This window comes from Oreochromis niloticus, linkage group LG3 (genome assembly GCF_001858045.2).
Source record: "Oreochromis niloticus isolate F11D_XX linkage group LG3, O_niloticus_UMD_NMBU, whole genome shotgun sequence".
Taxonomy (NCBI): domain Eukaryota; kingdom Metazoa; phylum Chordata; class Actinopteri; order Cichliformes; family Cichlidae; genus Oreochromis; species Oreochromis niloticus.
In genome coordinates this window covers 77,989,395-78,015,122 of record NC_031967.2, presented here as the reverse complement: position 1 = coordinate 78,015,122, position 25,728 = coordinate 77,989,395, and the positions used below count along the sequence as shown (strand labels likewise).

Here is a 25,728-nt window from a genome sequence, read left to right as displayed (position 1 = left end):
TGGAATTGGCGGACAATGAAAGTAACTCGGGGTGGGTGCCATCTAACGCGGCGGAGTTTCTTGTCTCCCTGGTGGACGCGGCAGAGACGGGCGCCGAGTTTGACATGCTTGGATGAGGGCGTGTAAAGGTGGAACCCGGGTCAGAACAAATGAAGTGTGTTGTGATGAACGGGTGGTTAAGTCACGGATGGCTTATGATAAGTTGGGTTAAACTCTGTGTGTCACCAAGCAGGAGAAGACGAGGAAGCGGCTGTCAGAGTGGCGAGACGGGTTGTGGAAACCGAAAGTGAAGTACAACAGAGTAACTGAGGAGGAGGAGCTAGAAAACGTCACAGGAGGAGGTAAGTGAGTGTGTGGCAGAATGGGTGACAGGGCGACCTCTGGTGAAATAAAAGGGTATAAGCCCTTGAAGGCTCAGCTTGAACAGCTGAAGAAAGCTGTTCGACTGGCTAATGCTGGAACATTAAAAGCGGCTGAAAAAGAATGTCAGGTTATGGAGCTTGAGGTAAGTAAGCTCATCACATCTCAACAAAAGAAATTGAGTGATGAAATAGCTCTGAGCTTGGTGTTTCAAGCGGAAGGGAAAAGATGTGAAGAACAACTGAAGCAACTGGAAGAGGAGTCTGTGGGTCATTCAGTGAATAGAAAGACCAAGGCAGAAATGAAGGACCTCAGAGAGGTGCATGACAAGTGCTCTAAGTGGTTGTTTTTGTGGAATGCCGCAAAATCTTGGATGAAGGAGGATGACACGGCCAGAGCAGGGGAGATGGTGAGTATAATGGCCTCAGTAAAACAACTGAAAGAGGAAAATAAGAAGTTGGAGGAGCAAATGAGGAACTTGACCACAAAAACAGAGGAAACTGCTAGACCCTCAACACCCAAAATATACCCATGGGCTGCTTTAATGCCAAGTGCCCCACCCCCACCCTATGTCATGCCGGTGATGACTTTGGATGGAGGACAGGTGCGCGGGCCTGAAGGACAAACAGGAACAGTCCTGGGAGGAGTGGTGAATGTTGAATACACTGGTGGACACATAAGGAGACAAGAGGAAGAAGTAAGAGCAGGGGGGCGTCAGCCCTGTAGTGAAGGTGGGAGACTGGAGGCCTCAGCTGCAGATGAAGGCCCAACCTCGCCACAAAGGGGGATCATGAGTGATAAGCTGATGCCGTCCGAGGAACACCTGCTGGATCAGCTAAGGCAGGACAGACAGGAAGAGGGGATGCACACCCGAGAGGAGGGGCGGCCCACGATGGAGCTGGGAGCCCGGCCCAAGCACAAGGGATCGCCAGGTCCGCAGAAGGAAGGACAGGCCCAGATGAGAAGATCGGGTGAAGCAGAAAAAACGCCCGACCGGGAACGCTGGGAAGGAGAAGTGCATGGTCCTATGTATGAGGAGCCTGAGGCGTTGCTGAAGGTGTTCAAAGCATTGGAACTGGTGAAGAGGAAAATGCTTAAGGACGGGTCAAAGGACAAAATAGAGGACGAGGTTTCCTGGAGTGATGAAGAGGAGGATGGCAATGAAGAGGAAGTGGCCGAAGAGGGAGAAGTTGAGTCAGACCCAGGTCCAAGCATAAGGCTGAGAAACCGCGAAGTAAAAAAGGATGAAGGCGGAAAACAGAAGCAGGCCACTCCAGGTCGGAGAAGATCAATGTTTGGGCCATCAAAGGGAAAGACACAGGTGAAGAAAAATAGAAGAGTAATTTTTGATAGAGGAGTACAGGAGGGACAACTGAATATGCCTCTGATGTCTGGTCCATGTGGTGAACCAGTGTATAGAGCTTATAAAATCAGAGATTTGGAAGCATTGGTTAAACAACTTCCGCCCATTACAGAAGGAGGGGCTAGTTGGCTGAGGAAACTGACCACACTGACCGAAGCAGAAGAGCTTGCTCTCGGTGATTTCCGCGGGGTCGCTGGACGCTGCCTTTTGGGGGGGGGATTGGCTGATGTAGAGGGGCTAGCTTGCACCACTACGTATGCTAATGACCTCCCTCTTGCTGAGGTCCAAAGTGCCCTGTTTGATGCTGTTCGTGAAAAGTATCCAACACGTAACACTGGCACGATTCCTAAGATAATTTGGGACCCTAAAGACACACCAGGGGAGTTCTTAGCTAAAGCTAAGGAGCAGTGGTTGATGGAGACAGGCATTCATCCAGGGAAGGAGGGCGAAAGTCGGGCGTGGTTCCGTTCCGCCGTTCTAGCAGGACTGCCAAAACAGGTCACAGCAGACTTAGAGAAGAATCCAGACTTTGCAGTGGCAGACTCTGTGCAGTGGGAGAGGCATGTGGCGCATCGCCTCCAGCAGGAACAGGATTCGGTGAATAAACAAAAGAAAGAGCTCGAGGAAGCCCAGGCTCAACTTGTCAGGTTACAGTTGGGGGAAGCCCGCGACAAAATTGACAGTAAGAAAAAGGAAATGAAAGAACAAAGCAAAAAATCATGGTGGCAAGGCCCGGGGCTGATCCGGTGCCTGACTGGCCGGATTTGGATCCGAATCTCTATCCTGATGACCGCTGGCCCGCCAATGCACCAGGGCAACGTAGACCCGCTGGGAATTGGGGGACCGGTGGTTCGCAAAGGGGGCGTGGTGGATCCGGCAGGAGTGGGTTAAGAGCTCAGAGTACGGGGTCTCAACACAACTATGCCAGCTGGGGCAGCTGCTTTATCTGTGGAGCAGAGGGGCACTGGGCTCGAAGTTGCCCAGAGGGTCCCAATAACTACCCGAGGCGGGGCTACTCACGCCAGGCACGCGGAAACATCAGAGGAGGAGCTGCGTACAGGGGGGCGCACCAAGCTCCGAATCCCAGTGCAGCGCCTGTCGCCCAGTATCCAGTCGCTGACTGGGGCTGGGACAGGGAGCAATACTGACGCCGCCCGGAGAGACCGAACAGTGTGGGTGCGGCAGAACCCATGCTGTCGATGACCGTGGAAGGTACAGAACTACCCTTCCTGGTGGACACTGGAGCAACTTATTCCACATTGAGAGACACACCTGACTGTGCAACGCTTTCAAATAGCACAGTCAGTGTTGTGGGTTTCTCCGGGATTCCGATGACTCTGCCACTGACTGATCCAGCTTTGACGCAGCTGGGAAAACAGACTTTGAAACACCAATATGTGGTGTCACCACAGGTGCCTGTAAATCTCATGGGCAGGGATCTGCTTGTGAAACTGGGAGCAACTATTATGTGTTCGGCAGATGGCCTGACGGTCTCTCTGCCAGGAGGAAAAGAATTCCCGTGCCTGGGATCGCCTTCAAAGACTCAATATCTGGTCAGAGACCCTGAGCAGTCCACAGCAGAAATATACTGGGGACGACTGGTGGAGGAAGGCATTCTGAGAATATACCAGCAATGGAGACCCTGGATAATGAGCTTGGCCGTCTACTCTGAGCCTAGAGATCCTTACCACGTCACCCTTTTTTATGATAAGGAAGAAGATGACACCTATAGGGAACAATTTGAGAGTGATCTAGAGGGAGAAACTTGGAATGTAAAAACACACAATATTTACATTGGACCAGAAGGTGTCGCCGCGGCTGTCAAATTAACGGATGAACAATTGCCCTGGTGCAATGTGGGAGAGGATTCAGCCCCTCACATTACTTTGGCGGTCCATGTTGGTCATGAGGCACGAGAACTAGGGCCAATGGTCAAGCGGGCGCTGGACAACTCTTGGTGGCAAGGTACGCAAATTCCAAATGTTTGGTATGCTCCTAAATGCAAAATCTATCGTATACTTTGTTGGTCTAACGATGCTGCGATTTTAGAACACAAAGAAATTTCCAGAACACATGGCAGAGAGAAAACAGATCATCCAGACGCGGTGGCTGAACTCCCCAAACTGCCTGACACATTGTGGTCCAGAGGGCCAACTGATGTGGGTTTAGCTTCCTGTTCACCTGTTCTTTTCGAGCTGAAGTCGGATGCGCCCATCAATAAACCACAGTACAGGCACAAACCAGAGGCTGACGCAGGTATTGCAGAAACCATTGAAGGGCTGTTGCAGGTAGGGGTGTTAGAACCATCACACTCATACTGGAACACGCCTATTTTACCAGTTGAAAAACAGGGCACGGGGAAATACAGAATGGCACATGATTTGAGAGCTATTAATGCCATAATACGCACTGAAACTGTTCCTGTGCCTAACCCATACACAGCTCTCACTGCAATTACATGGGACCAGAAATGGTTCACTTGTATTGATTTGGCTAATGCCTTCTTTTGTCTTCCACTGCACGAGTCACTCAGAGACATTTTTTCATTTACATACAGAGGCAGACAGTTCAGATACACACGGTTGCCACAGGGCTTTGCACTGTCCCCAGGCATTTTCAATCAGGTGCTGAAAGAAGCCCTGTCACCATGTCAATTGCCTGAGGGCTGCACATTAATCCAGTATGTTGATGACCTCCTAATTGCAGCTCCTTCCATGGCGGCGTGTGCGGCAGCCTCGCTCGCAGTGTTGAATCGACTGGCAGAATGCGGCTTCAAGGTCAGTAAAGAAAAACTGCAGCTGGTCCGACCGGAGGTAACTTTTCTGGGCCGGGTGATTGCACACAAATCTGTGGGGTTAATGAGCACACACAGAGACCAAATTCTCACACATCCCAAACACGAACGGTGAAAGAATTGCTTTCTTTCTAGGTTTGACAGGTTACAGCAGACAGTTCATTCCGAACTACGCAGGTAAAACCGCCCCTTTAAGGGACCTGATTAAGAAAGTCGGCGCTCGAAATCTGAGGGCTGAGTTGTCTTGGACACCGGCCACAGAGTCCGCGTTCATTTCACTGAAGCAGGATTTGTCGAGGGCCACTGACTTGGCTACGCCAAATTACGATGAACCATTCTACCTGGATGTTTCTGAAACAAATGACATTGTAAATGGTGTATTGTTTCAGAAAAAAGGGGGGAGTAGAGATGTGCTCATGTATGTTAGCATAAAACTGGGCCCAATAGAAGCAAGACACCCAACATGCACACGACACGCAGCAGGGGTCGCAAAAATCATCCAGAAAACAGCACACATAGTAAGGGAACACCCACTGAAAGTGCTCACCACACACAGTGTAGTGGCTTATGTGAACTCACAGGCGTTCACAATGACCCCACTGAAACAACAGAGGTTGAGCAAAGTTTTAGATGCACCTAACCTGACATTCACACATGAAGGGATTAATATGGCAGATTTAATGGGGTCAGGGGAACCACATGATTGCGCGAAGAAAGCCCAGGTTGAAGAGAAAGTGAGAAAGGATCTAAAAGCGGAACCCATAGCAGGAGCAGAGGAGTGGTTCACAGATGGATGCTGCCACAGAGATGAAGAAGGACTTAAAGCAGGGTATGCTGTAGTTCGCAGAGTAGAACAGGAGTATCAGGTAATAGAGGCAGGAAGGATTGAGGGACAGCAGTCAGCCCAGAGAGCTGAAGTGATAGCCCTGATCCGAGCGCTGCGGTTGGCCAAGAACCTGAAAGTGAACATTTACACTGACTCAGCATATGCGTTTGGAGCCGCACAGGTGGAGCTGGCTCAGTGGAAGAGAGCTGGATACAGAACTGCAACCAACGCACCGATCTGCCACAAGAAGGAAATGGAGGAACTGGAGAAAGCCCTAGAGGATCCAGATGAGGTGAGTATTGTAAAATGCAAAGGACATTCACAGGGAGACAATCCGGTGGCAAGAGGAAACCGGACAGCGGATGAAGCTGCAAAAAAGGCCGCAGGCTACAAAGGACAGAGACAGATGGTGCAGGTAACGGCAGAAGAGGAGGGGAGCACCAACACCTTGGAGGAGGTCAGACAGGCTCAGAAGGAAGCATCCCCAGAGGAAAAGGGGGTGTGGCAGGCTAGAGGAGCCTGGCAGGAGGAAGGCCTGTGGAGGAGCCCGGACGGGCGTCCAGTTTTGACGACTAAAATGGCAAAGCAGAAGGTAAGTGAAGCTCATGGACTGGGCCACGTGGGTATAAAACAAATGGAGAAAAACTTGTGTCGATGGTGGCACCCGGAATTAAGAAACATGGTACAGGAGAAGGCCAGAACATGTCTAATCTGTGGAGCACACAATCCCAAACCAGCGGTGAAACCAGAGCCGGGTAAGTTTTTGATCCCTGAGAGACCAGGAGAGGAGATTGTTATTGATTTCACTGACATGATTGAGACAGGTCCCGGTGGTGTGAGGTATTTGTTGGTGTGTGTTGATGCCTTGACCGGCTGGCCCGAGGCTTGGCCAACCCGGAAGGAAGATGCAAAGAGTGTAATAAAGTGTTTGATTAACCATTACATTCCGCGACACGGGTTTCCCCGAAGGATTAGATCAGATAATGGCACACACTTTAAAAACCAGGATCTGCAAGAAGTAGAAAGAATGTTGGGAGTGCAGCATAAATTTGGGACAGTGTATCATCCCCAGTCTCAGGGAAAAGTAGAAAGAATGAATCTGAACTTAAAAAATAAGATGGCTAAAATATGCGCACAAACAGGGTTAAGTTGGGTAGCTGCACTCCCCATTGCTTTGATGACCATACGACGTTCTGTGAATCAGTCAACAGGCTTTACCCCGTACGAGCTGCTGACCGGGAGACAGTTTCCAGCCCCTTGGACAGTGGTCTCGGCGGAGCAGCCCCAGAAAAGGAACAGGTCTCATGCTGAATATTTTAACGAGTTGAAAGCCCTTGTGTCCAGTTTCACAAAACAGGTGACGTGTGAGAACCCCAGAGAGAAAGGAGAGGTCCCTGACGCCAAGGCGGTGTGGCTAAAGGTCATCAAACGCAAGTGGAAGGAACCCAGGTGGACAGGTCCATACGAGGTGATAGGGCGGACGGCTACAGCGGTCCAGCTGAAAGGGAAAGGCGACACCTGGTTCCATTGGACGCAGTGTGCGGTAGCAGACGAGAGCCTAGTGGACGAGGACTCGGCTCCACCGGACACGGGGGGCAACGAATCTAAGAGGCAAAATAAATCCTCTCCCCCGTGCAACGGGCCGATCGGTAGTCTACCCGAAAGGCCGAAGCAAGAAGAACCGCTGAGGAGGAGGTCGCCGCGCCTGCAGAAAGGAGCAATCACAAACTGAGTGGCCGGAGAAGGGTAGCTGAAAAAGAGAAAAAGCAAGCAGCAAAGAGACTCAGAAAAATCACGCTTTGTATTCTTTTATTTTTAATCATTAAATATACGCTGAAAAATGCCACGCCGTGAATTAGACCCTCATGAAGAGAGGGCACAAATTAAAATATTACTTGTCATTGTGAGTTTGATGTCTGTGATGATATTAATTATGGCCGTATGTTTGCTCGTTTATACTCTGCAGAAAAACCCAAGCGAACTGTCCAGACCCGGAGGCCAGCCCACTCCAGCACCAAAAGAGGGAACGTTTGCCGAAACGGGGCCAAGGGTGAGAACAAAGCGTGAAATCTCGGGTATAAAGGATGGGTGTCTCAGCAGATATAAGGGGCTAGAGCTGGACTATGTTAAAGGGTCCACAAGTGCCTATACGTTTGACTTATGTGAAATAATAGATTGCGAAGGGGCAAACGGTAGCTGGAGGGGATATGATGTGTGGATTTGTAGCCACCCTTACATCTGCACGCGGGCAGGGAGCCCTCACTCCAGTCGGGGAAGTCACGCTGTCCTGGGGTCTTATACTGCAGGCCAGTGGTGTATTCCTGGTTGGGGAAATGTGGTAGGATGGACCGGAGTGGGATGGCAGCCGCAAGTGCCTGAAGGGTTAAAAGGGATAGCAATACAGAGGGATTTTTCCACTTCTCAGAACCCCATCACCCTTTCCCTGGGTCCTTGGAATGCTCTCCCTAGGTCAGAAAGTGCGGGAGGTGTGTTTTACCTGGTAATCGGGATAGATATGGTGGGAACAGATCCGACAGGGGTAATTAGGATAAATCTTGTCAACCCAAAACCCGAGCCGGTAGGAAACGAGTCGTCCACCGCAGCACCAGAGGAACGGGAACCAAAAGCCAGGTGAGTCCTCACGGTAGATTATACGAGGTTAAAACCAAAGGATTTGATAGAACGCGCCACCGGGTTCAGTGACAGCAACCTGTGGCTGGACTGGATGGCATTAAATGCCAAGGAGCAGCAGGTGTCAAATTGTGTGGCTTGTGCGTCGGCTAGACCACGTTTGTTTACAGAACCAGCACCACTACATCCAGAGGATCAGTGGGGCTATGACTGTATGCTGCAACTGACCAGAGGAGTGGTGAGCACTGGAAACTGCACGGTGTTGTCCAGTTTATTTCCCCCAACCGATAAACATACGAAGGCGGGACCATTTATGCCGAAAAAAGATAATTATACGTGTTTTAAGTTCTCCACAGATCACGTGAAATATGAGGTGGGAGAAATTGACCCAAGTTGGTGTTTGGTTACCAAAACGGGGAGAACCACAAACAATGTAAGTGATGCAAACACTTTGATTGGGACCTGGGCTAGAAGTGGGCTTTATTATTACTGTGGACACAAAACTCTTTTGGCTCGTGTTCCTCTGGGAAGCGTGGGGACGTGTGCAATGGTGAGGCTAGGTGCGCCACTTATGTTAATAGGAAATCGGGTGAAGGCATTCCCAAAGCACGACACACGCACACTGACAGCTAGGCGCAAGAGATACGTTCTTGGAAAAAGAGGGGCTGAGGGAACACATGCTTATGATCCTAGGATGGACTCGCCGACCTGGATAGACTCAATAGGGGTGCCCCGGGGAGTTCCAAATGAGTATAAGCTTGCAGATCAAATAGCCGCCGGGTTTGAAAATATTCCAATAATCGCTGCTCTCTTTCCTGTGACCCCTAACAAGAATGTGGATAGAATTAATTATGTTCACTATAATCTGCTGAGACTCTCTAACCTTACTCGAGATGGGATGGAAGGGCTAGTGGAGCAAGTGGGTCCGACCTCGTTGATGGGGGTGCAGAATAGAATGGCTTTAGATATGCTGTTAGCAGAACGAGGCGGTGTATGTGCGATGTTCGGTGATCAATGCTGTACTTTTATTCCTAATAACACGGCTCCAGACGGGTCAGTCACTCGAGCACTAGAGGGGTTGAAAACGCTCTCTAAGACCATGCACGAACATTCGGGAATTGAGAATCCGCTGGAGGGCTGGATGACCTCGGTCTTCGGACAGTGGAAAGGGTTTGTACTTCCCATTATGCTTTCATTAGCTGTGATGGTGGGTATTTTGGTGACCTGTGGCTGTTGTCTCATTCCTTGTGCCCGAGCTCTGTTAGAAAGGGTGATCACGAAGGCAGTGGATCCAGGAGCAGAAGCCCACATACCCATGATGCCTTTGATGGACATGGGAGTTGCTGTGGGGGACGAGGAGTGAAGCACCTGAAAAGTATGGTGACCTCTGGTTAGTCAGAGGTCAAAAGGGGGAATGAGGGGTCTGAAAAGTGCTTTTGCCATGATGTAATCTGTAATTTCCACGAAGTATCCTGATCAGTGTAATTTTCAATGATTGAACTGTAGTAGAGACGAGCAAACATATTGGTACATCTGAGAAGAGAGAACTTTTGTTATGAAAATGATTTTAATCTTTTACACATGATTGCATTTGAGCTTATTAAAGAGCTGTGGCCCCTGGTCAAGTGAAGGTCAGAAACTCTTGGCAGGCGTTAAGGATCAGCCAATACACGGTGAGGAGGACAGGAGCTCTGAAAGGAATGGCAACACACCTGCTTACATGACATACGCCTGGATTACTTATATTCTTTAGAGTTAAGATTTAAGTTTTTATCATTTATACCTTATATCTTTTTGAGTAAGTTTCCTTTATGGTTTGAGTGTGACATTTAGCCTAGAAATCACACAGAGTTCAGCTGTGTATGTGCACAGGCCTTATGTCTGGGTATGACAGAGGTGTGAGGTGAAGCTGGGGTGCAGACCAGGTCATGACACATACTTAGCATACACTGCAGACACACATACACACCATAACAGATCTATTTTGGTAGGGCAGAAGTGGAGATGTATTTTTGCTGCAATTGCAGAATTGTGCCGAAGTACTTAGAGGAAGTGCAACCGATGTCGAGACAAGAGACGTAATGTTCTTTAAACTATGTCAAAGTTCACGGAACATTTTGTGGTTCGAGTGACGTAAGCTGTACTTTGTCTATTTTTGTAAAAGAGGGGGGCTTTGTTATTGTACCCATATAAAACCTTTGTTTAATCATCATGAGTTCAGTTCGATTGCTGACTTTGCCCAGCTTCGGACTCCACGCGTGTAATGAATAAATCTTCGCTTTGATCACATCTTCCGGACCAGAGTTGTTATTTGCTTGTGAGCCCTCCGTACTCCTTTTCTCCAACTTTTGAACCTTAACAGCATGTAGCAAGGCTGTCGATGTCCTCTCCGTGGTCGTCACAGATCACCTCCCACACAGTGGACTCAAAACAATCCTTAAGAACCTCCTCGCTCTCCTCTGACCATCTCTGGACTGTGCGGGTGGCTGATGGCTCCCTGCGCACTAAGGGCTCATACACAGGGACAAGGTGCACCAGGTTGTGATCAGATCTGCCCAGGGGAGGGAGAGGTGATGAACTGTATGCCTCTTCTGCATTGGCATACAGTAAGTCCAGTGTTTTATTGTCTCTGGTTGGGCAGGTCACATACTGGGTGAAGGTGGGCAGTGTGGAGTCCAGTGAGGCATGATTGAAGTCCCCTGATATTATGAGAAGGGCTCTCGGAGATTGTGTTTGCAGTCTGCTGACCACAGAGTGGAGAGAGTCACAGGCTGCATCCGCGTTGGCTGAGGGGGGGACATACGCTGTTATCGCGATAACATGCGAGAATTATTTGATGAACTCTGTGTAAAGTTTATCTTATTAAACGGTTTGGTGTGAAAAATAAGCAAATGGTCTCACAGCAAGTAGTTTGAGCCATTATTTCCGATTCAAACTAATTTAAATGTTTTAGTGGTACATGTGGAGATTTATCAGAGGAGGAGACTTGGCTGCTCTCGGCACGGTTCATGCAGCTCATTAAAAACTTAAATGAACTTAAGGAAAAATGTTTGATTTTTCTTAAAAACAAGATGTGGGCATGAAGTTTTCAGACAGTGTGTTTAAGATGCTTTGTGATTAACATCTCACACATTTCAATAAGCAGATGTTCCTGCATTGCGACAGTAGTTTGCAGATGTGTTCATTCCCCCACCATCTGCAAGACTCTCATGCAGCATGTAACGTTGGGTTGTGTTGCGGTTGAGAGGAGGCGGCAAAACACCTAGCAGGCTAGTCAGAAGAACACACACCCACGCTGGTATCGGTAGTCCACGGTGGTTCTTTAATACGCCATCTTCAACAACCATATAAAAGCCCGGCTGAACGGCTGCAGCTTAACAAACAGCGCGCCGTGTTCGTACAACCCATACGTTGCAAAAGAAAGGTGTCTGGAGAGATAAAACATGAAATCCGTCCCTCCACATGCAAGCACATGTCTACACAATCACAGAGAGAGCTGTGGCACAAACTGATGACACCATCAACCCTCGACTTGGGTGTCTTAAAGGGACACCACACCATAGTGGCTGTTACAAGCACCAATTTGAAACGCAGCCTAGTGTGAAAGTCTGTTCATGGCTCTACAAGTTGCCTGAGCACAAGAGACAAATTGTGCAAAAGGAATTGGCTGAAATGGTGAAAATGCTGTTATCATAGGATGAAATGAGGATTTGTTCCTCAGTGTTTGGTCTCCTATGCTTATCTGTTTGCCAGATGATTTGTCCCAGCTGTTGAGAGGCGCCGGTTGTCTTTAAGGTGCTTCCAGGTAATTAAGAAGTGAGCGCAGGGTTTTATACGGTTCTGTGATGATTGTCACAAAGTGAAGGTCTCATGGTTTGATGCTTATCCCATGCCTCCAGTTGACCTGACTGAATAAGCACTGCTTGTTTTTATGAAGCAGGATTTAACTAACGCCTACTGGCAGATTCCTTTGTCTGCAGAGGCCAAAGACCAAAACAGCCTTCTCTACTCTGTATGGTTCGTACCATTCGTCACACTTCTGTTAGGCATGTTTGAATTTTTCATTTTTCAGCACCTCCTGTAGTGATAGCTGCATCCTCACACTGCATATGCTGTTTGCTACCTGGATGATGTTGTCATTCATAGTGATACCTCGGTGGAGCATGTGCAGTGGGTGGTCACAGTCCCGAAAGTGTGTGGTTGGATGGAGGGACCTAGAGTATTTGGGTACCATTTGGGAGCTAGGCATGTGGATCCACACATAGATAAAACAGCAGCTATCGCATCCTGCCTGTGTCCCAATGCAAAAAAGAACATCCTGATAATAATGAATTACAATATTCCCGACTACAACTAATAAATAACTGAACGAGTTTTTCAGCATCACTCTGAGACAGGATATTCAACCCATTCTCACTCCCGACGCGTAAAATACTGACGATTTGTCACGTCCCTTAACTTCTCATGCTGACGCTAAAGGTACCCTTCCACGTTTTTATGCGACGCTGTGGGTTGTCAATTCATTCCAATATGAACCCGCTTGCGGCAATCAGAGACGCTTCGAGCAGAGGCTCCAGCCATCCATTTACTCCAATAATAACCCCGTCACGGCGAAACGTGACGCCTTGAAGCACAATCTAACTGGAGAACCGGGGACCCTCTCCGGGAACGGGTTTTTCTCCCTAATTTAATGCTTTCTTTTAATGACATCGTTAATATTTCTCAACAAAAGCACATGAAAGTCACACTGATAATTCAGCAATAAAATCGCTTCATTTTCTAAAGTGATTCACGATCTGAAAGTGCGCAGATTTAACGTACATAATCCTTTGTTGGGTTTATTATTTTTATTTCACACGTAAAACACATTTATAGATTTATTCACCATTCCTGTTAGTTTTGGATGCGCTCGGCTCCAACCAATCAGACGCAACCGGTGTAAGCAAAGGATGATGGGAAGGCGGAGAGACCCGTTTATAAGAATAAGAAAAGGAGGCGGAGTTGATTGATTCTAATGCAGGTATGTAACAAAGTAATAGCTTGATGTGTGTTTCAAAGGGTTTTTTTCATAAAAGCTTCAAACAAACAGAGGTGACTGATCTCGGAAACGATTTAATGCATTTAAAAATGGCTACAGCTACCGTCAGCATGCTTGCAGTAAAAGCTTCGTGGGGTGGAGTGCTGTAAAGTTTGAGGTGGACAGGATGTGCAAGGAGCCATGCTTTAGCTGCCCTGCCTGCACTTCAGTGTGTGTGTGTGTGTGTGTGTGTGTGTGTGTGTGTGTGTGTGTGTGTATATATACATATATGGATGGGTGGATATTTATTTGTTTTCTCTTGGTGTTGTTATAATACTATTTACTTTTTCTTAATGTATACTTAATTTTGTCACCATGTGTATTTAAAAAAACAAAACAAAAAAAACCCCATGATTTTTATTTTGTGTTATCAGTGCTGTCCTGGGGAGATATGAGGTCTTGTGTGACTTAAGGCTAATTCAGCTAATTGTTATGCATTTGTTTTAAAAAGTTTGTCCCTGATAGGGCTTAATCATGTCATGTCTTTTATGTTAAAATCTTTGAGTGTATAGGTCCCGGGGAAAGGGTTGTGCGGATCTTCATCTTGGACAGCAGCAAAGGAGTCGTCCAAAAAATCCACTGGGAAGTTGGATGAAGAGGGCATGGAAATAGCTGTTTGTTGCCACGGAGTCCTGTTAGCGGCATTGAACATGTTTCGAGGGGAGATCTTTGCTTACCCTCTTTTTCTCCAGAGGAAGTTGGCAGCTAGCGTCCCAGGACATATTACCTTCCTTTGCTCCGATGTGGCCTGCAAATATTTCCCCTATTTAACCAAGGTGGCTCAGCAGTGCCCTGAGCTGAGGAACCTCTTGTCAATGCGCCCTTTTCTCTCCGTCATGCATGCAAAGGCTCACATTTGGAAATGCGAGGTATACTGCAGCTTGTAGTTTTGGATTAGTTTGAGACATTTTGTTATAAGGTTGAATGAATTCAGCAGTCATGTATTGTGACCTTTCTATAGATCAAATGGGGAGGTGCGTTTCAGGATGGGGCCAGTTCTACAGTTGGAAAAGAGGTGGGACAAGTAAACAGTTTCCTGTCTAGGGCGGCCATCACAACGAAGTACATGTCTAAAGCAGGTATGTGTCTGTATGTGAGATTCCACTCAGTCTCCTGCTCATTAATTCTTATTTGTATACTAACTGAAATGCAGGGCGAACAGACATGCTGACCCTCCTGGCTTTGGGGTGGAACAAAAGGAAAGTGGAACAACTGGGCCGCAGTTTGAGCCAGAGATATCTCAAGGTGATTTTTTTTTCAAAAACCATTTTAATGTGTGTGGTAATGGGGGAAAAACACCAGTACTCTAAAAACATCAATGTGAATGACATTTATTAATGTATTCTTAGATCATAAGGATCCTTAGAGAACAGGTGGAGAGCCTGAATGTGACCAAAAATGAGCTGGGTGTGGATGACGACACACTGCAGCAATGGGTGGCCGATGTGCAGAAATGGGCTGAAGGTGAGTCTCAATATAACGCACTCGTGTATAACAATAGGACCCACCATGGCCTCATTAAAGAAGTTAAGGTAGAATTAATATCTTTCTGACAGTGTCAACAAACAATGAAAAATAAGCCTTGTAAAAGCAGAATTTATGGCAGAGTTGTTGCGTTTGATCAAATTGGATTGGACCTGGGTTGAAGTGATGTCGTACTAGTTGGTTTTATAAACCTGAACACCGACATACTTGTTATCTCATGATAATGCAGCACATGAAGGCTACAGATGTTTTATAATGAATATCATCAAGTCAGTGATTACAGAGTCCACTGTAGTTTGGTGACTGTTACTCATCCTGTATTCTGATTAATATTCCTCTCAGTTAGAAACTGATCAAACTGATGGCAGCCTTGGAGCGTTGCAGGCACGCTTGTCGTCATCATCACAGTGCGAACACAAAGTCTTTACAGACAAAATGGTGTCACGGTTTCTTTGAAATGGACCGTTTGATGCTCAGTTTGTACAGCTTGTACAGCTACTTTGTAAACAGAATAAAATCAGATCCAGGTTTGTTTAAGCTGGATGTGATTTGTTCTAGCAAACAAATTGATGAGTGTAGATTAAAATGTAACTATATACATTATGTGAAGGTGTGAATTTTTTTATGATTATTTACAGATAGCAACAAGAGGCGACACAGAATTCGCAAGGTCATCTTAGTTGAGAAGAAACGCTTGGCGGCTGCTGTTGACGACTACAACAAGCTTGCTGAACCAACAAAGCAAATCGTATCCAGTGATGCTCTCAAGCAGACCGACATTTGGCCCTGGCAGAGCACAAGTGAACGTAAGCTCTTGATTTATAAATATCCTTTTTAAACAAACTGCCAGTATCTGAGCAGTAGTTGAATGTTTTGTTCTTGAATCATAATATGCTACTATGTTTTCCCATCTGATGTTGTTAAACTGTAGCTGCTGCTGACCTCCAGACAAAGAGAAAGGTCTTTGAGAAGGTGATGGCTGTGAGGTGCCTGAGAGAGGAGGAGATGATCCTTTGCAGGGAGATGCTGCATCACTGGACAGTGTTACGAATGCGATCTGTGGTGTTGGGGACAATCTCCTCAGACTGTAAGCACTTTATTTATTTATTCATTTTTTGACAAATCGATTGAAAATAAGAGCAGATGCTAAAGTCTTACTGGATCTTTTACCTATATCTAGGTTGGTGGCTAACACTGCCTTCTCCCTTTAAAAAAAAAGTTTAATTACAGGATCCTAATTCCTTGTGTTTATGAGGTGAGGGGTTTGTTTGTTTGTTTTTTTACTTTACTCATATTTATTTGTTTTGTTCTTTTTACAGCCTCCCTTGTTGGCATGTCGGAGGATGCACAGAAGGGACTCTGTAGCCTGGTTTTAAAATAACAAAGTGAACTGAAAGCTGAAATGCTCAAAGTAAAGGACGTGTACAAGAGAATCCTCAGCCACCAACCACTCCTGGAAATGGACTCGGAGGAGGAGGAGGACATTCCAGACGATGCCACTGAGAGTGATTTGAGCACTTCTGATGAAGACTGGTTGTGTCATCATTGATGTTATGTTTGGTAAAATAAAAAGTTAATCACATCTCTGTTTAATGTGATTTTTACAATGTCTGTTTTAGAAATTGCTTATCATCAACAGACCTTTTACATTTTGAGAAGAAAAATGGAATTCCCTTGGTGCAGTTGTTTACCCTGAATCATTCTTTCCCATCTAATTTAATGACTAGTGTACATGTTCAGATACAATAACATAATTTAATTCATAGAATGCTTTCTGTGCTGCTCAAATTACCACAGAATTTAAAAGCACCAGGCAGCACACTCATAAAGAAATTTTTGTTCAGTGTTTTGTTGAAGAAATCAACAAGTACAATTGATATGTTTGCTGTAGTGGTGTGTTTGATAATAAGCATGCCAGCACACTGGTGAACTGACAGTCCCAGAATCCACCCGAGCCAGTGACTCGCCCCAGAGCAAATGAAATTGCATATCTAGAACGACAACCGTCATCAAAGAATAAGTAAAAGAATAGGAAACAAATGGTAAGGGAAGGTACTGTGCGGTAGGAAAGAAAGGCCACAGCCGTGCAAAATGACCTCCAGCAGGCCACAAATGTGCACGTCTGCTCAAACGGTCAGAAACTGACTCCATGAGGGTGGTATGAGGGCCCGACGTCCACAGGTGAGGGTTATGCTTACAGCCCAACACCGTGCAGGATGTTTGGCATTTGCCAGAGAACACAAAGATTGGCAACTTTGCCACTGGCGCCCTGTGCTCCTCACAGATGAAAGCAGGTTCACACTGAGCACTTGTGACAGAGTCTGGAGACGCCGTGGAGAACCTTCTGCTGCCTGCAACATCCTCCAGCATGCCAGTTTGGCAGTGGGTCAGTTTTGGTGTGGGGTGGCATCTCTTTGGGGACCGCACAGCCCTCCATGTGTTCGGCAGAGGTAGCCTGACTGCCATTAGGTACTGAGATGAGATCCTCAGGCCCCTTGTGAGACCATATGCTGGTGCGGTTGGCCCCAGGTTCTTCCTAATGCAAGACAATGCTAGACCTCATGTGGCTGGAGTGTGTCAGCAGTTCCTGCAAGACGAAGGCATTGATGCTGTGGACTGGCCCATCCGTTCCCCACACCTGAATGCAATTGAGGACATCTGGGACATCATGGCCGTTTCTCAATTCCCAAGTACGCGAGTACGTACTCGCGTTCTCGGTGAGTACGTACTTGCCGAGAACGCACGGGAGTACGTACCCGCCGAGAACGCGAGCACAGACTCACAATTTGTACAATTGGAACACCTGCGTACGTGATGATGTCACAGGTCCGGAGTTTTTACTGCCGTCCCCTCTTAATTTAACTGTGATTAATATATTATGAAGCTTAACTTTAATCACAGCCAAACCGGTTTACTCAGGAACAAATAAAACACTGAAATAAACCAAACATTAACATTTAGAAGTGATCTACGTGACTTATATATCATTTTTAACCTCAGTAGTAAAACCTCTATAAATAAAAATAGTGTACATGTGCATACGTGTACATACCTTAATAAAAACAAGCAGGTGAGATGTTAGAACGCTTTTATTTCTATTTTAGTGGACAATACCATAGACAGCTGCTGGGGTTTCTTCAACCTGAGTAGTGAGAAGACCACGAGCGCGGGGGGGGGGGAGTTGAAAACGATGTGCTGGGAGTCCGCTGTCGAGTTTTGGACGAAATGCATTCTGGGATATTTAGCTGTACCAAGTCCACACCGATGCATGCTCGATAAAACAGGCGGAGCGAGAACACATCCGGGTCTTTTTCGCGTTCTCGGCTTGATGCGTACTTAGAATTGGAACAGTACTTGGTCTCCGACTGATGACGTATCACGAGTACACGAGAACGCAAGTACGCACAAGTACATATATAGAGAAACGCCCCATGTCTCGCTCCATCCACCAACTGCACCACAAAATGTCCAGGAGTAGGCAGATGCTTTAGTCCTGGACTCTGGGAGGAAATCCCTCAGGAGAGCATCTGCCACTTCATCAGGAGCATGCCCAGGTGTTGTAGTGAGGTCATACAGGCATGTGGAGGCCACACAGACAACAGCTCATTTTGACGTGTTTTAAGGACATTACATAAAACCAGATTAATGATTCTGTATTGCATTGATCAACGAACCAACCCAATAGGAGCTAAAGCCATCCTCTTGACATTACTTCTCTCAGTAAGTTTATATTATGTTTAATGTGCATTTTCTGCATCAGTTTAGAACATAGCATGTTAGTGCTCCCTGGTCCTTTTTGGAGACAGATCCTGAGACAGCAGGCAGCTATGGAGAACTCGTGTCAGCTGTGGTAATTAAGGAATACTCTGATTTAATATTGATTTCATGACAACTATCCTCAGGCACATATTCCTGGATACATATAATGACATGAGTAAACTCCCATTTTAGAATCATTGCCTTCTTTGATCTGAGTTACTGCCTCAGACTTTAGTCCAGTGTCCCCAAAAGTATAGAAAATCCATGACACTGAGTAAGAGGCCTTTATCATGTTATAAGTGAGTTTGGTGTAACAGTGGTTGAACATGCCAAATCAATCCACAACATGCTGCCATTCCCCACCTGTAGCCTGCATATGCATCAAACCAAAATCCAGTATCATAGCCACACGATAGACATAAAGATGAGGTTAAAAGGGTTGTATCATTTTGCCAGATAGCTTCATCCCCAAAAAGATAAACATTCTTCAAAAACAAGTTTGTGAATATTTGCTGTATTGCCAGGCCTAAACAAACCTGTTAAACTTATCAAATTATTGTCATAGATATGAAAATATTGATTGAAACAGAATAATCCATTGAAGTCTCCATCATCATCCAAGATCACTGTTACTATTCAGATTATTTTATCTCTATTTTCCTCTAGAATGTTTTGAAAATCAGCATTTGATCAATAGACTTTTTAAAAGTTTATTTTGATCCTATTGTTTACGTGTGTAATTGCATTTTTATTGAAATAATGACAGGAAAACCCTTAATCAAATTGTATCTTTGGTATCTAATAATAATATTAACAACAATAATGTTACATATGCAATATGTACCCAATAATAATGTGTAAACAAACAAGAAAAAATTTCAATTATTTTCTAATACCCTGTATATAAAAACCACATATGACCACAACTCCAAATGTGCAATTGTCACGGCATCTAAACATGACATATTGCAAAAGGTAGAAACATATAATATACAATATGTTCTGAAGCTGCTACTGGTGCAGTTAACTTTGCTTTAGGCTCCCATACACAGTACTGCTGACCCTAATCACCTCATACAAGATGTTACTTACTTTACTTTAAACAAATTAGAGAGTGAAACAGAGACTGACACTGGCTGAAATGTATAGTAAATATTTTATTTTGAACTTTTATGCTGAACTACAAACGGAACTGTGCGATTGCACACAGGGATCTGGTTTACTGTGTGTAAAACTGCGCAGGTTCCCATGTGTCATCCCACACTTTGCCACTGTCAGGAGAAAAACATAACAAACAACTACGACAACCACACACAAAATAGGATAATTTAGGTTGTGACATATGACAATTTTTTAGGATGAAATATCTTCTATATTCATGTCATGCTTTATACACCTTCATTGTAATATAAATTAATCAAATGAAGTCAGAGAGTAATAATATATGGAGTACATGTCAAGCAGGACCACAGCAGCAGCCACGAGTCATCGGAACCTGCTGGATGAGAGAGCACAGAAACTCCAGGGAAGAAGTTTAGTTAGTAACATGCATGAACTGCATTACTGAGACATGTGTGCTTACAGATGGTGGTGAGGGAGAGGGGGAGAGTTTTTAGTAAAAGGAGACGTGACTGCATCTTCAACCAATACTGAGCCTGCATAACCCTGAAAGAGACAGACAGACAGAGGAGAGAGAGAGAGAGAGAGAGAGAGAGAGAGGGGGGGGGACACTAACCCCCAGCAGTCTGGTCCTATTACAGCATAACTAAAGGCTGACCTGAACCAGCCCTAACTATAAGCTCTATAAAGACGTAAAGTCTTATGCCTACTCTTAAAAGTGTTGACCATGTCCACCTCCAAAACTCATAATGAACTTTGGAGGTGGACTGCTATCAAGCTCCTCACAGAAGAGCAGCTTGATTGCTAAAAGCTCTCAATTTACTTTAGTCCAAATACATGAATTCAAACTGAGGTGATAACTATTTATTATCAATATGAATGTCTGTTCCAGTCTGACTGTGAGTCCCAGCAGCTCTCAGTTCTTTAAAGGAGACTTTGTGTCTCTGAGCTGTGAGGAGGACGACAGCTCTGCTGGATGGACTCTGAGGACAAATAATAAGATCACTCAGTGTGGAGATGGGTGGGGAAGATGGTCTGGTTCTTCTTGTAACATCACTGTTTTCCCATGGGACAGTGGCGTTTACTGGTGTGAGTCCAGAGAGGGTCCCATCAGTAACATGGTTAACCTGACAGTCACTGGTAAGCTGAGTGTGTGGAGTTAGTGTTGATGAAGCTGTGTGTAAATGGATGAAATGCTGTAGTTTGTCTCTGTGTTGAGGTGGATCAGTGATCCTGCAGAGTCCTGTCCTCCCTGTGATGGAGGGAGATGACGTCACTCTGCTCTGTAAAACAAAGACCACTCCCTCCAACCTCCCAGCTGCTTTCTATAAAGATGGCTCCCTCATCAGGAAGCAGCCTACAGGTCACATGACCATCCAGCATGTTTCCAGGTCTGATGAAGGCCTCTACAAGTGTGACATCAGCGGTCATGGAGAGTCTCCATCCAGCTGGATCACTGTCACAGGTGAGGAGCTTCACTCTGATTCTGTCTCTTAATTTATCCACATATTCATCTGAACAGGTGGGATTCTCTCTGCAGGTAGACCTCCAACCACAACCTCGCCCACCACTTCTACAAATATGCCCCCTACCTCTGCTTTGTCCCCTTACTCTATCACCCTCCATCTTGTGATCAGAGTAGTCTGTCACCTGGTGGTGTTCTGTCCATACTTCATCTCCACTTTCATCGTGGTGTCTCTATATCGACTCAGAGCCAAAGGTAACAACCTGAGTCTCCTCGATAATTTATCATTGTCAATATGATTGCTTTTGTATTATTTCTCTGATGACCTCATGTTACAGAAAATGGCCCCACTATCCCCATGGCAACAGCAACCAATGCTGAGCAGAGACTGTGTGAGGACTATGATGATATTGGGTCGGTGACCACTGACCATCAGTTCTAAGCTCATTCTCCATCAGATGGTGTTCATCAGGTCACTGTGACTGAATTATATGTGATATAATAACACCTGGCTTTGTTCATATGAACTTTATGAATAAAGGTTTTCCTTGTTGACATCCTGATGTTGATTTTTCACACTTTTGTAGTTTTTAAGTTTTATGTTAGTGTCAGTGAGAGGGAAGATATGCAAGCTTGATCAACAACAGTATAAGTACATGTAAGCAGTTAACATGACATTCGTGTCTTTAGACTGTGGTAGTAAACCCACAGAGGCTCCTGTCTGCTTCCTCGTATGTATGTTTTTCTACAGACTCGTGTACATCACAGCCTACAGACTCTTGTGCAACACCTCTCTGTGTAGCTGACACTTTGACCATGGCTCTATTTTAACCGTCTGTTGTGTGGTTACTCTCAGCTTTGTCTGCAGTCCTCGGCTTTCAGATCTGTGTTTCTGATCTGGTTGCATTTTCCCACACAACCAGAGAATGGTCTGAAAAGAGAAACCCGGTGTTGAACTGTGTTCCAGCTCTGAAGGTGATGACAGTCTGCTTCTTCTCCTTTTTAATTTACTTTTACTGAATCAGTGGAAACAACCTGAATCACAGACACAGTCCTCAGACAGGGATAGAGACCAAAGTTGAACAAGTTTATCTTTTAAATTTGAAGGACTGGATCAGAGATGAGCGTGTCTGAGGTAGAAATGATCAAATAATGAAGGAATAAATGTTCTAAGGTTCCTGCTGAACATGCGATTTCATACTTATCAGAGATGACTGGGGTGGTGTTCTTGTTTCCCTGTGTTTTTAGTCATTATATCGTAAATGCCAACCTTGTGATGTTTTAGCACTTTACAGTTCACTGACTCTCAGCTCCCTGGAGTTCCTCTAAATGTTTGTTATTAACAGTTTTCAGGTGTGAAGTCACAAGCTTTCTTTCTCAAACTATCTTAAAAAGAAAAAAATGTGTTTTGGTATTTTTCCCGCTTTTTTAAAATCACAGTTTGCTGCATTAGAATAATTCTATGCAATGTTCTGGTTTGATCTCAAGGTGGCAGTGTTGTTTTACTGCTACCAGAACTGCACTCAGACTGAAAAGGGCTGTGATAACTGTGTTAAAATGTTGAACTACTAAAGTGAAGTTATGACATCCGTGGTTTTTATTATGATCACAGTTATCAAGCCTTTTTTAAAGAAGCTTTTCCTAAAGAAGATTTTACAACTTATTTCGTCCACATATTCACCTGAACTGGGAGATTATCTCTGCAGATGGATGTACCCCTCCTTTGCCCCCTTACCTCCTCCTCCCTCCCCCCTGTAATCAGACTGGTCTCTCACCTGGTGATGTTCTGTCCATACTTCATCTCCACTCTTCTTATGGTGTCTTTATATCGACGCAGAGCCAAAGGTCTGAGGATCCTCAATTTTTAATTTAGCTCGATAGCTTTTAAAGAAAATGGATGGATGTATTCCCTCCTGTGCATAGACAGAACAGATTTAGATATATCCAGGACTGAACAAGAAGATTATCAGTTCTAATTTATGAAATATAGAAATAATCAGGTGCTTCTGAGAAACTGACTCATCCAAACTACAAAGGCTGGACTGTCTATGAGTCAATTACAGACGTATTAGAGTTAATGTGATTGCGAGTTTATGCTGTTTTTAAGTTTCTCTTTACATCTGTCTCAAAGCTCTCTGGGCTTATTAATCACAAGAGCAGAAATGGCTGTTCTTTGTAGAAGGGCAACCTCACAGTGTTGACCTTTGACCTCCAGAGAGCCACAATGCTCCAGCTGTTTCATTTGTTAGAACTTATCCACATTTCTCCTCCTGCTGATTTACCCCACGACAATTCTACAGTAAAGCTTATGTTAATCCATTTGTGACACACTCAGTGATCTTTGTCTCTGTGGATGCTGATTTTGATGTATTAATTTAAGCAAAAGTATAATATCTTTCAAAATGTGAATTTCCACCATTTCTATTGACAGTAGAATTGATCTCCTCAGTGCTTCCTTTATTAGTGGATAGTTTAGAGTTATCAGGAAAAGGTGTTGAGTGAGTTAATAATGTTCAACTTATAACACTTCATGTCCTTAAATGTGTTACTGACATTACACTAGCATTTATGTGTGAAACAGTGTTTCCCGACACTGCAATAAAACTTGAAAATACAATTTTGAACTTGATGTTATATTTTCAGCATTTCTGCTGCCAGCTGTAATAAATATACAGTCATCAAATAAAAATCATGATGACATGATTTTAATAATGTTTTTATGGTTTTAATTCCATTTCTGAGAGCTCAAATAAGCAACAAACATTTTTCACTTTTGTTTACCAAATCAAAGATTAACCATAATCAAAACAATTATTTTCTGTAACATGTCTTTCAATTCTTTCAAGAGCAAAAGAATAGCAGCCGTGTGTTTAGCAGTGTGTGAATGGTAAATACAGTTCATGTGAATTGCTCTTAGTCTTGTTCACCACCTGAGACCAGTTTGTCTCAGGAGAACCTACCAGGAGCTGAACCCTCCAGATAACTCAGCTCCCATCATCTGAGTTCACAAATCCCTCCACCACATTAAGGTGGAAATTGAGAGACAGGGTCACTTTATTGGTGCAGACCTTGGTAACAAAGATGAAAAAGAAAAAAATATGTTTGAGTTAATCCCAGTATTTCATGGCACATCTTACGTTTGCCATATTTGTCCACACTTCCTTGCAAAAGCACTCCATATACGTTAGATTCCGAGGACGTCTCTTATGCACAGCCCTCCTCACGTCACCCCACAGGATTTGGTTTGCCTACTGTGCTACATGCTGTGTTGCTGTTCTGTGTATTGTGATGAATTGTTTGGCTGTTTATATGACTCTGTTTAATAAACTCTGTTTCAAGAATTCTACTCTTTTCCAGAGGATCTTTTTGAGTGATTTGATTTTAAGTGGATCTAAAACGTGTATCTCCACATCACTGGCTGGATAAGGTTAGCATGTTGGCTTCAAAATTTGCAACCCGACGCCATATATATGGAGTATGCAGGAGACACATGTAGTACACAGCTAGTACTTCCTACAGCTGCTTCAGTATTGCTATAGGTCTCTTGACAGCCTCCCTGACCAGGTTTTGTCTTGTCCTCTTGTCAATGTTGAAGGGACATTCATTTCTTTGTCATGTCACTGTTCAAGTCTAGCAGAAAATCCCACAGAATTGGGAAACCAACAGATAAAACACTGAGTCCAGCTTCTTCCTGTTTCTTTGAATCATCTCTAAGTGCTCCTGGTTGACCTGCAGATAAGAAACAGGTGGTACCGAACAGAACAGGATCTAGAGCGGGGTTCACGTGATTGGTGCAGACATGTTGACTAGACCAAACTGGTTGTCATCTTCTTCACTAGGATGAGCTGGGATGATGTTCCTGTTTTTTAGGCATCAGAAGAGTAATAACAAGAACAATTAATCCAACTGCAGAAAATCCCAGAGATATCAGCAGTCCATTCTGTCCGATACTGAATCCAGCCTCTTCCTTCTTCCCTCCATCTCCGAATCTTTCTGTCTGACCTGCAGGTGAGAAACAGGTGTGAGGTGTCAGCTGTCAGGTAGGTGATGAGTGAAGAACAGAACAGAATCCATTTCCTCTTCAAACTGCTGTCAGACATTATCTACTGCACTCTGATCACAGCTGTTCTTACTCACCTAGGAGTCTAACCTTCAGCCTGATTTCATGCTTGATCTCAGAGGTTTCTTGCCTACTGTCTCCTGTGTCTTCCATGACGATACAACACTCGTAGGTTCCAGTGTCATTAATGGTGGTGTTGCTCAGGATGATGGACATATCCATATTTTTCATCTGTGGATCTCTCAGCTTCACTCGATCCTTAAAAATCGGATCCTGGAAGTTTTTATGTGGGAGATCATCTCGGTAGAAGAAGACGTATCCATCTGATAGCAGATCAGGTCTTTTCCACGCCAGCAGGATGAGTTTGCCATTTTCCGGACCCTGACACTCCAGCTCAACATTCCTGTAAGGCTCCACATCTATCTCTTGTAGACTGTCGCGCGATCAGAATATTGAGGGTGAGAACAAAACAACCATAGTGTAAGCGAGTTGGTCAAACGGTTAATTTTAATGAACACACGTGCGGGGAGACCATTACTGCACACAATTGGCGTGGATCTCCACCCAAAAATACACTTCAGATTGCTTTTATGACATCAGGGTATTATGACGCCCCCTCATGCATTTACAAGCACATAATTTGCATCTTAAGAACATTATTTGCCTCTTCTACAGACACTGATCAATTTTAAGAGATAACTGCAGACACAGAAGTTCCCCTTTCTGGCATCCTTTTCCAAATAAGGCGATGATCTTCGGCCTTTGCAGTCCCCATGGACTGGACAACTT

General features: G+C 44.9%; 3 protein-coding genes across 3 annotated transcripts; all 3 read left to right on the top strand.

Annotated features, from left to right (window-relative positions):
- The first annotated feature begins 228 nt into the window (after positions 1-228).
- Positions 229-9,422, top strand: LOC112846116 (syncytin-A). The gene is made up of 2 exons (XM_025905361.1): positions 229-341; positions 7,310-9,422. Exon 2 carries the CDS (start codon positions 8,069-8,071, stop codon positions 9,335-9,337), a length of 1,269 nt encoding a protein of 422 aa, XP_025761146.1. The 5' UTR covers positions 229-341; positions 7,310-8,068; the 3' UTR covers positions 9,338-9,422.
- LOC112846021 (uncharacterized) lies at positions 2,444-7,075 on the top strand. The gene is made up of 4 exons (XM_025905236.1): positions 2,444-3,688; positions 3,773-4,536; positions 5,099-5,935; positions 6,548-7,075. The coding sequence occupies exons 1-4, from the start codon at positions 2,914-2,916 to the stop codon at positions 7,073-7,075; spliced, it is 2,904 nt and encodes a 967-aa protein (XP_025761021.1). The 5' UTR covers positions 2,444-2,913.
- Positions 9,423-13,632: 4,210 nt separating the features above from the next.
- Positions 13,633-16,112, top strand: LOC109201439 (uncharacterized). Its single transcript, XM_025905365.1, has 7 exons — positions 13,633-13,920; positions 14,013-14,130; positions 14,205-14,296; positions 14,401-14,515; positions 15,175-15,342; positions 15,468-15,623; positions 15,856-16,112. Exons 1-7 carry the CDS (start codon positions 13,654-13,656, stop codon positions 15,915-15,917), a joined length of 978 nt encoding a protein of 325 aa, XP_025761150.1. The 5' UTR covers positions 13,633-13,653; the 3' UTR covers positions 15,918-16,112.
- The last annotated feature ends 9,616 nt before the right edge of the window (positions 16,113-25,728 follow it).